This window comes from Culex pipiens, chromosome 3, assembly GCF_016801865.2.
Source record: "Culex pipiens pallens isolate TS chromosome 3, TS_CPP_V2, whole genome shotgun sequence".
In the NCBI taxonomy this organism is placed as follows: domain Eukaryota; kingdom Metazoa; phylum Arthropoda; class Insecta; order Diptera; family Culicidae; genus Culex; species Culex pipiens.
In genome coordinates, this window is record NC_068939.1 from 1,849,886 (window position 1) to 1,862,571 (window position 12,686).

General features: G+C 35.3%; 2 protein-coding genes across 5 annotated transcripts in view; one reads left to right on the forward strand and one right to left on the reverse strand.

The window, feature by feature from the left end:
* LOC120423022 (LHFPL tetraspan subfamily member 3 protein) overlaps nucleotides 1-1,513 on the forward strand; it is a 62,662-nt gene extending 61,149 nt beyond the window's left edge. For all 3 annotated transcript variants that reach the window (XM_039586662.2, XM_039586664.2, XM_039586665.2), the window contains exons 5-7: nucleotides 332-472; nucleotides 533-634; nucleotides 705-1,513. In XM_039586662.2, the coding sequence (XP_039442596.1) occupies nucleotides 332-472; nucleotides 533-634; nucleotides 705-907 (446 nt within the window). In that variant the 3' untranslated portion in view covers nucleotides 908-1,513. The remainder of the gene's footprint in view (nucleotides 1-331; nucleotides 473-532; nucleotides 635-704) is intronic.
* A 3,927-nt stretch (nucleotides 1,514-5,440) lies between these two features.
* The window catches only part of LOC120423010 (lysosome membrane protein 2), a 65,996-nt gene continuing 58,750 nt past the window's right edge, over nucleotides 5,441-12,686 (reverse strand). For both annotated transcript variants that reach the window (XM_039586641.2, XM_039586642.2), the window contains 5 exons: nucleotides 6,915-7,170; nucleotides 6,723-6,851; nucleotides 6,549-6,667; nucleotides 6,363-6,488; nucleotides 5,441-6,307 (listed from right to left, as the gene is read on the reverse strand). In XM_039586641.2, the coding sequence (XP_039442575.1) occupies nucleotides 5,921-6,307; nucleotides 6,363-6,488; nucleotides 6,549-6,667; nucleotides 6,723-6,851; nucleotides 6,915-7,170 (1,017 nt within the window). In that variant the 3' untranslated portion in view covers nucleotides 5,441-5,920. The remainder of the gene's footprint in view (nucleotides 6,308-6,362; nucleotides 6,489-6,548; nucleotides 6,668-6,722; nucleotides 6,852-6,914; nucleotides 7,171-12,686) is intronic.

Below are 12,686 nucleotides of genomic sequence, written 5' to 3' on the forward strand. Positions count from 1 at the left end.
TGCGCGACTTGGCTTGGTCGTGGCTGCTTAAATGTCAAGTTGTATGCCTTGGAAAAACGAAGTTCACGAGGCTTCAGTACCGACGGGGGATGAGCGCACATTATGGGAGTGCTGCCTGATTTATTGTAGGTTTAATGCTGCTGGTTGGAATGTCTTGGTTAAGTGAATGACGAAATTCTCCATTTCACGACTGTGGTCAGCTGGCCGTTCAAAACGGATAAACTTTTTAAGGCCGTTACATTCATCGATGCTCATCGGCTAAACCAACCCCTAATTTTATCTTTTCTTCGCCAGCAATCAATCATTCAATCATTGTCTTTTTATTTTTCAGCGCTCTGCATGGTAATCGCCTGCGTTTCCTTCCCCTTCGGTTGGAACTCTGACGAATTCCGGAAGGTTTGCGGCCCAGAGTCGAACCGCTTTGAGGTGGGTCTGTGCGGACTGCGCTGGGCGTATCCCCTGGCGATAATTGGTAAGTGTTCGACCATTAAACCGAAGCTTTGGGATATCTAAGATCTGCGATTGTTTTCAGCTTGCATCGATGGGTTCATCCTGGCGACGTTATCGTTCATCCTCGCCACGCGACACGTCCGGCTTCAACCGGAGCCACAGTACCAGAGCAGTATGTACAAAGGTAGGCGCATCGACCTGTTCGCGATAAGCCAGAGTTGCTCTATTAAAAAAATGTTTCGCTCGTGTTCCAGGTGAAATTAACAACGCCTACGTGACGGACGCCGTTAGCATCGCCGGATCGCGCAAATCGTTGAACCTGCAGCCGGTTCTGCTGGTGGCGCCCCCTCACCACCACATGATGACCGGAAACGACACCCTGTCGAGCCGGACTGCCAGCCGGTACGGACCACCTCGGCCCGACTTTCACAGCTCGCTCCACCAATTCCAGCTGTAACCAACCACAACTAAGTTGGTGACACATCCTTGCCTCCATCCAAAAAAAATACAAAAATAACAAAATCTGAGTTGTGAAAGTAACCCTCCGTTGCGGCGCAATTTGCCACCGTTCCAAAAAAAAACGTGATTCCTCTTTAATTTTGCTCAATGCTCGCAATACCTTGCTGCCGTAACGGAGCGTAACTTTCATAACGACCCAAATCGTAACGCGCAAAGCAAAGGCACAAACCATTTCCCGAGATGCGCTGCTCGAAACGCCGCGTAACGTGAGCCTGAATGATTGCGTGCAAGTTGGCGTTACGGCCGATGGCACAGTTGGATCGAATGCGGTGGAAATAGAACACATTTTTGCATTTTAATTTATTTTGCCTCGATTCATGTGCATGTGCTTGCCACCCCCCTCCGAAGAAATCTTTTTGCAATTTTATTAACGTCAAAGTAAAATTTTACATGCACATCCAAACGAACGAAAGTTTGCACAAACGGCAAACTGAACTGCAAAGTATTTCTACTTTTATTTTATCACTTAACTTGTTATATCTAGCATTTTATTTTAGGGTAGGAATTTTAGCGAAAAATATACGAAATAAATTACAAATCGAAATTTCGGCGTTTGTTTTCTTTGGTTCTGTCCAGTATATTTTATTGGTATTTCTTTGGTTGGTTTTTCAATCAAATTTCTTTATTTACTTTTCATGCTGTGATCAACTCTACAAAAAAAAAATAATAATAATTAAGTGGTAATACCAACTCTGTTAAAAACAGTGTAGCTGTCATTCAATGGTTTATTGAATGGTGAAATGTTCATGTCACACTATCTTTTATTCCTGTGAATAAACTGTGTGATCTCAAATCCTCCTTCAGACAATTCTAAGTGGAGCGATTTTCGTACCGTTCGATTCGAATTTTATTCATATTATCATTGGCACAATAACTTTACTATTGAACCAATGTTTAAAAAAGTTTCCAAAGTGCAGAGTATTTTCAAGCAAAATGATCGGTAGGTCAAGTACTTACATTACATAAAACTGGCCACCTATAAAACGCTTCCCTAACACGGTTGTGAACTTCAAGTACCTAGGATGCACAAAATTTTCAATGATACGTTTACCAAACTCGATCTCGATGAATTGAACTAACTTTAGCAACATTATGTTGAACATAATTCCGGTTATGTCGCGGTATAACTATATGGACTTTTTCTAAAAAATAAAGCACTTTTTGCGGTGGTGAGAACTTCATTTCACAATTTTCTATCATACTCAAATTTGAAGTTATGTTTGAAGTGACTTTTCGAACAGTTTTCAATTCATTATCTACTATCTTAAAATGTCCAAGTGGTATACTGCCGCTCCAATCTAGTCCGTCCCATATGTATTTTTGTCAAAAATGAGATAAACTTAACAAAAGTCTTGTTTTCACATGTTCTTTTAGCCTATTGAATAAAAAAATCATGTTTGTTCTAATAATTCCAAAATAAATATGACTTTCGTGCTGTCCCATATGCAAAATAAAGGCAAGTCAGTTCCTCATATAGAAATGTCTCGCAAATCGTTTGAGTGGATGCAGAATTATTTAAATTGTACAGAGTATGTCTTTCAGAATACGTAAACCTTGAAAATATCATTATCTGATCGTTTCTGGAGAAATATTTCAATATTAAAAGTGAAATTATAAAAAGCTTTTGTGCTTTTTACTTGTGCAAGGGAAAACCACAGATAGAAAAAATTGAAAATCATACCGTTATGGCTAATGCCTACAACATACAATTAGGTATATTTTGTCTTGAATGAATAGGCTTGATCCAGGTTCTGGAAGAGATCCCTCCTCCGACAAGCGGAGTTTTTGAAATTAATTTCAAGGGTTCAGCAGTTGAGATTTGCAGTCACATGTCATTTGCCTCTGAAGTATTTGCACAATTTCTGATGTCGTTGCTGGTCATATTTTGATATCTAGAAATTATATCAAAATCTGAAATAAACAAACTTTTATCATTTGGTGATCAATATTCATACTTGGAAAACTACCAAAACAAACCAAGAAATTGACAGTTGAACCAGGTTGAACCACTGGTGTAAATGTTCAAGCCTACCTTGATACCATGACTGACCTGCCTTTATTTATGGACAAATAAAGTCAAGTCGGTCCTTTGTTGAAATTTCCACAAATTTACCTCCAAATTGTTAGTTTTTTTTAAACAAATTTATGATAGTGGTGTTTATTAGACTGATATAGAAATAACTGTATGAAAAACTGTATAGAAATTGTTGATTTAGAATGAGAAATACGGTGAAACTTTTTTTCGGTTTCAAACAGCGTTATTTCAGCACTCACTTTTTACATATGGGACGGACTAGACTGGAGCGGCAGTATATGGATGAATCAAAAAATATTACTTTTTATGAAAGAAAAGCGTTGTTAAACTTTTACAAATCTTTAGTTAGATATTCTTTTGAACAGTTTTTTCCCTCATGTTTCATATTTATATTTAATAGAAAAAGTATTAATTTTGATGGTTTTATAGAATTTGAAGTGATATTTATGTTTAATGAAAGTCATAATCTAAGTCCAAGATCGACACCACGGGACCTTCCATGCATAATTTGTTTGATAAAAATAGGAAAAAAACAAACGCAGCTCAATATTTTTTTTTGGTTATCCTTTTAAATTTTCTTTTGATGTTACATAAAATTTTATAAAACTTAAACAAGGCGTTTTTATTTGTTTAACTTGCTTTATGCATCCACTGATTTTTTTTTGTATACGTTTGTCTGATTTTTGATTAGTCAACGTTAGAAAAACATTAAAAGAAAGTCGATAATAAAAAGGTGAAAATGTAACGGCATGTAATTCCAATAGGCTCCTAAAGTTGGCCTTCAGAACTATGGCGTTAAATTTAACCCTCTTTAACCCAACTTCGCATGGATGAAAAAAAAAACTTTTGAAATTAAAAAAAAAAATGGTTTGGAAGTGTAACTTGTTTCATGTAATTTTGTCAATGTTCAAAAAAATGTATTCAATCTAGGGTCAACTTTGGCTGGGGGTTTCACTTCTATTTTCTTTATTATATGTTTAAATAAGTATGCAGTGATTTTTTTACTGCCCCAGACTATGCATCTAAGTAATTTTTAACAATTTAAATAATAATGGTTTCATTCTAGAGTAAAAATTGTGAAAAAACATGTAAAAAAAAAAATAAAAAAGTTGCTGTAAAATATGAAAAAAAAAACTAAATAGACAAAAGATCATGATAGGAGGTGGTAGTATTAGCCACATACTATCAGAAAATAAAAAAATACACTTAATAAGATTAATGCAAACATAAATACTTAAAATACTTAAAAAAAAAACATAAAACAAGAGAAGTTGAATTTTCAGTAGAAAAAAAAGTTGCTCAAAATGACCTCCTAAACATGGGAAAAATAAACATTTTCGAAAAAAATGTTTAGTAGAGGGTTAAGCTTTCAAAAGCCGTTAGCAACTGAAAACGAGTAATAAATAGCGCAATTAAAGGTGAGCAATTTTACATAAAATGTTTTGCAAAATGATTTGTTTAGATAGTGAGAAATTTGGATGGAATAAAAACAGAATCCTAACCTGCCAAATACCTATATGAGAATTCCCCTACAAAGTGTCTGGATTTCGGATCATGACGTTAGCTCAGGGCATACCAAAAATCACAGCTCATTTGCCTTGGAAATTTCAGTAGAAAACTAATGCAGAAGTATGTGTTGGGATCAATAAAAAAATATTGTTAAGCTAGATTTCTAGAGTTTTTTTGTCAGTTGGTCCTATAAACATATAAATCACGATAGCTTATAGGACCTTTAAAAAAACCTCTAGATTTGCTTGTTTCAAAATTCACTTCTGTATCATAAGCTGTTCAAAACGGCAGAGCAAACAAAACACACACCTATCTGTCTGTGCCAGCTCTTGTAAAGTTATCCAACACGATTAGTATACTTTTGATGGTTTAATTACCTCCTTGTTCTCAAACGCTTATACCGTTCCCAGAAACAAGCCACTTTCCTAATTAGATTATGGTAATTTCCTCGCGGGTTGTTTAGAAAACGCTTTCCCTTCAAAGGACTTTCAAATCTTGCCACATTTCCCCCCTCATTGCCACAGTGTATCGCCGGAGGGCCTGTGAACTTTCCACCGGCAACTTTTCCGGGCAACTTCAAAAGAAAATTCTACATTGTTGTGATTAAAAACAAATCAACGCTACTCCCACCTATCACGCCCAATTAATTTCATCTCCCCAGCAGCAGCCGAATTACGCAATAAAGTGGCCTGTGTGGCGGGGGAGGTAAGGGAAACAATTAGGAAGGTGGTGGCGCTGTAAACAGAACCACGTTGGACGCCGCGCGACACGGGTAATGACTTATCTTTTAATAAGCGGCTGGCTGATTGGAGCGCACGAGTTCGAGTCGATATCAAGTTCAAGTGAGACCACCACGTGCTTTTTTTTCCTCGGGGTGGCATGTCGTTAGACGGCATTTCTCGGGATAAGAGAGTAAAGAGACGATCGGTGAAGAAATATGTACAAAATATATGTATATTTACAGAGCAAACAGTTCAAACAATGTTCATACAATTGAATTATTCACTAGAACTAACCTAAGTTAAGCGTATCGTTGAGATTTATTTACAGGTGGTTTAACGATCGCTTTTGACAATAAAGATGACTTATGGTGTAATCTCTAACTTTTTTTTTCTTGATAAAATGATAAACATCGGAATGTATACAATTTATTGTTCTAGATAACTTGAGCAATCGTCATTTGGAATGAGCATCGATGGAATTTGAAACGGTTTGAAATTAGACTATATTAGGGAGAAGTAACTTAAAAACACACAATAATGAAACACAGTCTCTATCACCGTATTGTTTTACCGCGTATTGAGGGCGAAAAAAGTCGCCAAACATGATTAGAATAATGGTTCTTCTGGTTCTGGTTCCTAAGTAGTTCTGGCAAGATCGAGTGGCGCAAGGTCACCGAGCCCCGACTTAGGCCGGCGAATCGTCCTCGCTGAGCAAACTTTGGTCCTTGTTGCGATGATGGTGTTGCTCCTGGTTGTGCAGATTGTTGTTGTGCAGTCCGTTGACGTTGTTGTTGTTCAGCAGGATGTAGCTGTCCCGCTGGAGCAGGATCCGGTGCTGGCCGTTGATGATCATGCTGCTGCCGCGGCGGATCGACCGTCGGCCCATCTCGAGGAACTCGGTCGCGGGATCCGACGTGAACACAAAGTTCTTGTAGGCGCGCACAAACACGTAGATCAGCGCGAAGGTTCCGGTCAGGATCGCGCCGTAGGACACGATCGGTAACGCCGTCGGGGCGAACACCGTGGCCAGGTAGATCCAGCGCCGGATCGGCGGTGTGAGTTCACTGACGCCCTGAAATAGAGAAATAGTTAGACGCGATCACGCGGGCTTGACCCAAGAAACGAACCTCCTCGAGCCACATGATCGGGAAGACAAAGTTCCTGAAGTGTTTGGTCGCCATCACGTTGGATGACTCCTCGACTAGAAGATTGAGCTGGACGCGGACCTGACCCTCCAGAGGTACTCCAAGTTTCTGTGGGGGTGAAAAAGTGTTCAAATAACTCGATCATGATCATATCCCAATCCAACTCACTGGTTGAATTTTGAAGAACGTCTGATGAATGTCCTTCTCGGGCTTCAACCCCTCGACTGCATCCAACAGCTGTGGGTCCGACTGGAAAAAGTGCGGATTAGAGATGTACACGGGAGCCCCTGCAAATATATGAGGTTAGCAAACGATCTCCGTCGACGATCACACCGATCTTACCATACTGGCACGGGCTGATGTTCTGCAGACCTTGGTACTTCTTGTAATCCGGGTGGTCGTAGCAGCTGTTGTTCTCATTCGGTGGCCCGTACGCATCCTCCGCCAGGGTGTAAAGATCCGCTCCAATCCCTAAAAAGACCAATCATGTTAAAAATCCACGATCAACCCGTAACCTCTAAAAAGAACCCTCACCATCCTTCTCGACCGGGTGGCGGTAGACCAGCGGCAGCGACCGGCACAGGTCCTTGTCGTAGATGTACACCACGTCCGAGTTGGTGACCTCCCGCGGCGGGAAGAACGAACCCTCGGACGCCTCGATGCTCGAGCACGGTTCCTTCTCCCACTGGGGCATGTGGTCGAGGCCGTTCAGTTTGTCAAAGTAGCCGAACTTTTCCATCCCCGTGTGGCCCGTGTGCATGGTGGCGTATTCCGTTAGGGTGCCGTTCCGCTGGAAATGGAGGAGGTGGTTCCAGATTTTTTTTTTCGCAGGAGGTGACAAAAAAGAGAGAGAGATACGGAGAAGACAAAGATAGGGGGGTTGTCGGTTGTTGTTTGGGTGTTTGGAAAAGAGGGGTTGATTTTTGAAGGGATATTTTGTGTTCGTGTGTACAGGAGGTTGGAAATGTTTGAAATTTAATTATTTAAAACGATTCTTGCTGAAATGGAATGAAAATGAGTTAAAATTAGTGATAGTGATAGAATTGTAGAAGTAGAACGGGTCCATAGTTGAAATATACCAGATTACTATACCGAATTTTAAAATTAAATGATTCTTAATCAATTCGACTTGTAAAAAGACTTGAAGTAAAAATCTAGAATTTTTGTTATGGTAACAAGTAGAAGTAACCTTGCTTGTTTTGGCAGAAGATTATTAGCTTTTTTTTACAAATGTTCATAAGAAAAAAAAATCAAAATTATATTTTAAATTTACGTTTCATCATATTGTAGGGGAAATATACTCATTTTTGTCACACTGAGCTTTTCAACCTACCATCTACCTTCAGTTTGTTGCTATAGAAAACAACCTTTTCAGGTACTTTAAATAAAATTTGTACCAGCTTAAGACAACTAAAAATAATATTTGTGATTTGATTATCCGAAGTGAAATTTTTCCATGGCCTTAGGATTACCGAGTCTGGAATGTTTTATTGTTAAGTACGGTTTCCAACGTGTAGAACAATAGTTTCTTCTATATTTTTTTCTATTTTTTAAAAAACCTTTCTGATGTTATTAAAACGTTATTCTATGTTTTGATTATGAGCAATTCTCTACGAAATCGGTCTTTTTTCTTCAATTTTAATTTTTGTATTTTTTAATCCGGCTGAAACTTTTTTGGTGCCTTCGGTATGCCCAAAGAAGCCATTTTGCATCATTAGTTTGTCCATATAATTTTCCATACAAATTCGGCAGCTGTCCATACAAAAATGATGTATGAAAATTCAAAAATCTGTATCTTTTGAAGGAATTTTTTGATCGATTTGGTGTCTTCGGCAAAGTTGTAGGTATGGATACGGACTACACTGGAAAAAATAATACACGGTAAAAAAAAATTTGGTGATTTTTTTATTTAACTTTTTATCACTAAAACTTGATTTACAAAAAAACACTATTTTTAATTTTTTTTATTTTTTGATATGTTTTAGAAGACATAAAATGCCAACTTTTCAGAAATTTCCAGGTTGTGCAAAAAATCACTGACCGAGTTATGAATTTTTTAATCAATACTGATTTTTTAAAAAAATCGAAATTTTGGTCGTAAAAATTTTTCAACTTCATTTTTCGATGTAAAATCAAATTTGCAATCAAAAAGTACTTTACTAAAATTTTGATAAAGTGCACCGTTTTCAAGTTATAGCCATATTTAAGTGACTTTTTTGAAAATAGTCGCAGTTTTTCATTTTTTTAAATTAGTGCACATGTTTGCCCAGTTTTGAAAAAAATATTTTTGAAAAGCTGAGAAAATTCTCTATATTTTGCTTATTCGGACTATGTTGATACGACCTTTAGTTGCTGAGATATTGCAATGCAAAGGTTTAAAAACAGGAAAATTGATGTTTTCTAAGTTTCACCCAAACAACCCACCATTTTCTATCGTCAATATCTCAGCAACTAATGGTCCGATTTTCAATGTTAATATATGAAACAATTGTGAAATTTTCCGATCTTTTCGAAAAAAATATTTTTGGAATTTTCAAATCAAGACAAACATTTTAAAAGGGCGTAATATTGAATGTTTGGCCTTTGTGAAATGTTAGTCTTGATTTGAAAATTCCAAAAACATTTTTTTCGAAGAGATCGGAAAATTTCACAAATGTTTCATATATTAACATTGAAAATCGGACCATTAGTTGCTGAGATATTGACGATAGAAAATGGTGGGTTGTTTGGGTGAAACTTAGAAAACATCAATTTTCCTGTTTTTAAACCTTTGCATTGCAATATCTCAGCAACTTAAGGTCGTATCAACAAAGTCCAAATAAGCAAAATATAGAGAATTTTCTCAGCTTTTCAAAAATATTTTTTTCAAAACTGGGCAAACATGTGCACTAATTTAAAAAAATGAAAAACTGCGACTATTTTCAAAAAAGTCACTTAAATATGGCTATAACTTGAAAACGGTGCACTTTATCAAAATTTCAGTAAAGTACTTTTTGATTGCAAATTTGATTTTACATCGAAAAATGAAGTTGAAAAATTTTTACGACCAAAATTTCGATTTTTTGAAAAAATCAGTATTGATTAAAAAATTCATAACTCGGTCAGTGATTTTTTGCACAACCTGGAAATTTCTGAAAAGTTGGCATTTTATGCCTTCTAAAACATATCAAAAAATAAAAAAAATTAAAAATAGTGTTTTTTTGTAAATCAAGTTTTAGTGATAAAAAGTTAAATAAAAAAATCACCAAATTTTTTTACCGTGTATTATTTTTTTCCAGTGTAGTCCGTATCCATACCTACAACTTTGCCGAAGACACCAAATCGATCAAAAAATTCCTTCAAAAGATACAGATTTTTGAATTTTCATACATCATTTTTGTATGGACAGCTGCCGAATTTGTATGGAAAATTATATGGACAAACTAATGATGCAAAATGGCTTCTTTGGGCATACCGAAGGCACCAAAAAAGTTTCAGTCGGATTAAAAAATACAAAAAAAATCGAATGACCGAAATCCTAGAGAACTGCTCTTATGATAGTGCACGATCAACAGACTTTTTACAAAAAAAACATGTCGTACAATTTTTGGTTTTGTTCTCAACTAATACATCGTCGCTTGTGTGCTATCGACACGTCCTATCTTTTTACAGTAGAGCAATTCTCTACGAAATCGGTCTTTTTTCTTCAATTTTAATTTTTGTATTTTTTAATCCGGCTGAAACTTTTTTGGTGCCTTCGGTATGCCCAAAGAAGCCATTTTGCATCATTAGTTTGTCCATATAATTTTCCATACAAATTCGGCAGCTGTCCATACAAAAATGATGTATGAAAATTCAAAAATCTGTATCTTTTGAAGGATTTTTTTGATCGATTTGGTGTCTTCGGCAAAGTTGTAGGTATGGATACGGACTACACTGGAAAAAATAATACACGGTAAAAAAAAATTTGGTGATTTTTTTATTTAACTTTTTATCACTAAAACTTGATTTACAAAAAAACACTATTTTTATTTTTTTTTATTTTTTGATATGTTTTAGAAGACATAAAATGCCAACTTTTCAGAAATTTCCAGGTTGTGCAAAAAATCACTGACCGAGTTATGAATTTTTTAATCAATACTGATTTTTTCAAAAAATCGAAATTTTGGTCGTAAAAATTTTTCAACTTCATTTTTCGATGTAAAATCAAATTTGCAATCAAAAAGTACTTTACTAAAATTTTGATAAAGTGCACCGTTTTCAAGTTATAGCCATATTTAAGTGACTTTTTTGAAAATAGTCGCAGTTTTTCATTTTTTTAAATTAGTGCACATGTTTGCCCAGTTTTGAAAAAAATATTTTTGAAAAGCTGAGAAAATTCTCTATATTTTGCTTATTTGGATTTTGTTGATACGACCTTTAGTTGCTGAGATATTGCAATGCAAAGGTTTAAAAACAGGAAAATTGATGTTTTCTAAGTTTCACCCAAACAACCCACCATTTTCTATCGTCAATATCTCAGCAACTAATGGTCCGATTTTCAATGTTAATATATGAAACAATTGTGAAATTTTCCGATCTTTTCGAAAAAAATATTTTTGGAATTTTCAAATCAAGACAAACATTTTAAAAGGGCGTAATATTGAATGTTTGGCCTTTGTGAAATGTTAGTCTTGATTTGAAAATTCCAAAAATATTTTTTTTCGAAGAGATCGGAAAATTTCACAAATGTTTCATATATTAACATTGAAAATCGGACCATTAGTTGCTGAGATATTGACGATAGAAAATGGTGGGTTGTTTGGGTGAAACTTAGAAAACATCAATTTTCCTGTTTTTAAACCTTTGCATTGCAATATCTCAGCAACTAAAGGTCGTATCAACAAAGTCCAAATAAGCAAAATATAGAGAATTTTCTCAGCTTTTCAAAACTATTTTTTTCAAAACTGGGCAAACATGTGCACTAATTTAAAAAAATGAAAAACTGCGACTATTTTCAAAAAAAGTCACTTAAATATGGCTATAACTTGAAAACGGTGCACTTTATCAAAATTTCAGTAAAGTACTTTTTGATTGCAAATTTGATTTTACATCGAAAAATGAAGTTGAAAAATTTTTACGACCAAAATTTCGATTTTTTGAAAAAATCAGTATTGATTAAAAAATTCATAACTCGGTCAGTGATTTTTTGCACAACCTGGAAATTTCTGAAAAGTTGTCATTTTATGCCTTCTAAAACATATCAAAAAATAAAAAAAAATTAAAAATAGTGTTTTTTTGTAAATCAAGTTTTAGTGATAAAAAGTTAAATAAAAAAATCACCAAATTTTTTTTACCGTGTATTATTTTTTTCCAGTGTAGTCCGTATCCATACCTACAACTTTGCCGAAGACACCAAATCGATCAAAAAATTCCTTCAAAAGATACAGATTTTTGAATTTTCATACATCATTTTTGTATGGACAGCTGCCGAATTTGTATGGAAAATTATATGGACAAACTAATGATGCAAAATGGCTTCTTTGGGCATACCGAAGGCACCAAAAAAGTTTCAGTCGGATTAAAAAATACAAAAAAAATCGAATGACCGAAATCCTAGAGAACTGCTCAGTAGATGTCTTACAAAATAGCACAAATGGTATTTTTTAGATTTCAAATATGCTTAAATGCTATCATATTTGAAATTGTTGAAGCGAAAAATTGATCGTTGCCAGTTCAAATATCGATCATTACTCCAAGCTAGTTTTTATTTATATGAAATGTCTCAGTTCTTTTCCATTTTGGGTTCATTTAATCACCTTTTTATGCCGTTCAGGAGATATAGGTTTTTGAAAATTGAGTTTTTTTTGGCAAAAATCGTTGAAAAATGCAATTTTTTGAACCATCCTATTTCGAGGAGAACGACCCTAATCGCCAAAAAAGGTCTTTTTTGTTGTGGCCTCAATGCCAAATTTTAGCATAATAAGAGCACATTTGATCTGGATCCTACTGATTTAACGTGGATTCACTTTACAGTTCAGACTCGATTATCCGAAGTTCGATTATCCGAGGGTTCGTATAGGACTTTTCAAACCCATACTTCGACCCAATTTTAGTCAAAATTGATTAGTTGATTGCCTATTCAATAACTAAATGCCTTTTTTAATATTTCTTCACCGAAAAAAAAACTTGAGAAAACTTGTTATGACTTTCATCTTGTGATTGGACAACTGATTGATAAAAATATTGTAATGAATAAAAATTACGAATGCAACTTTTTCAGTGTTCCCCAATAGACATAATTTTTTGATTAGAATTTCTAACAATGTTTAAAAATCAGATTTCTTT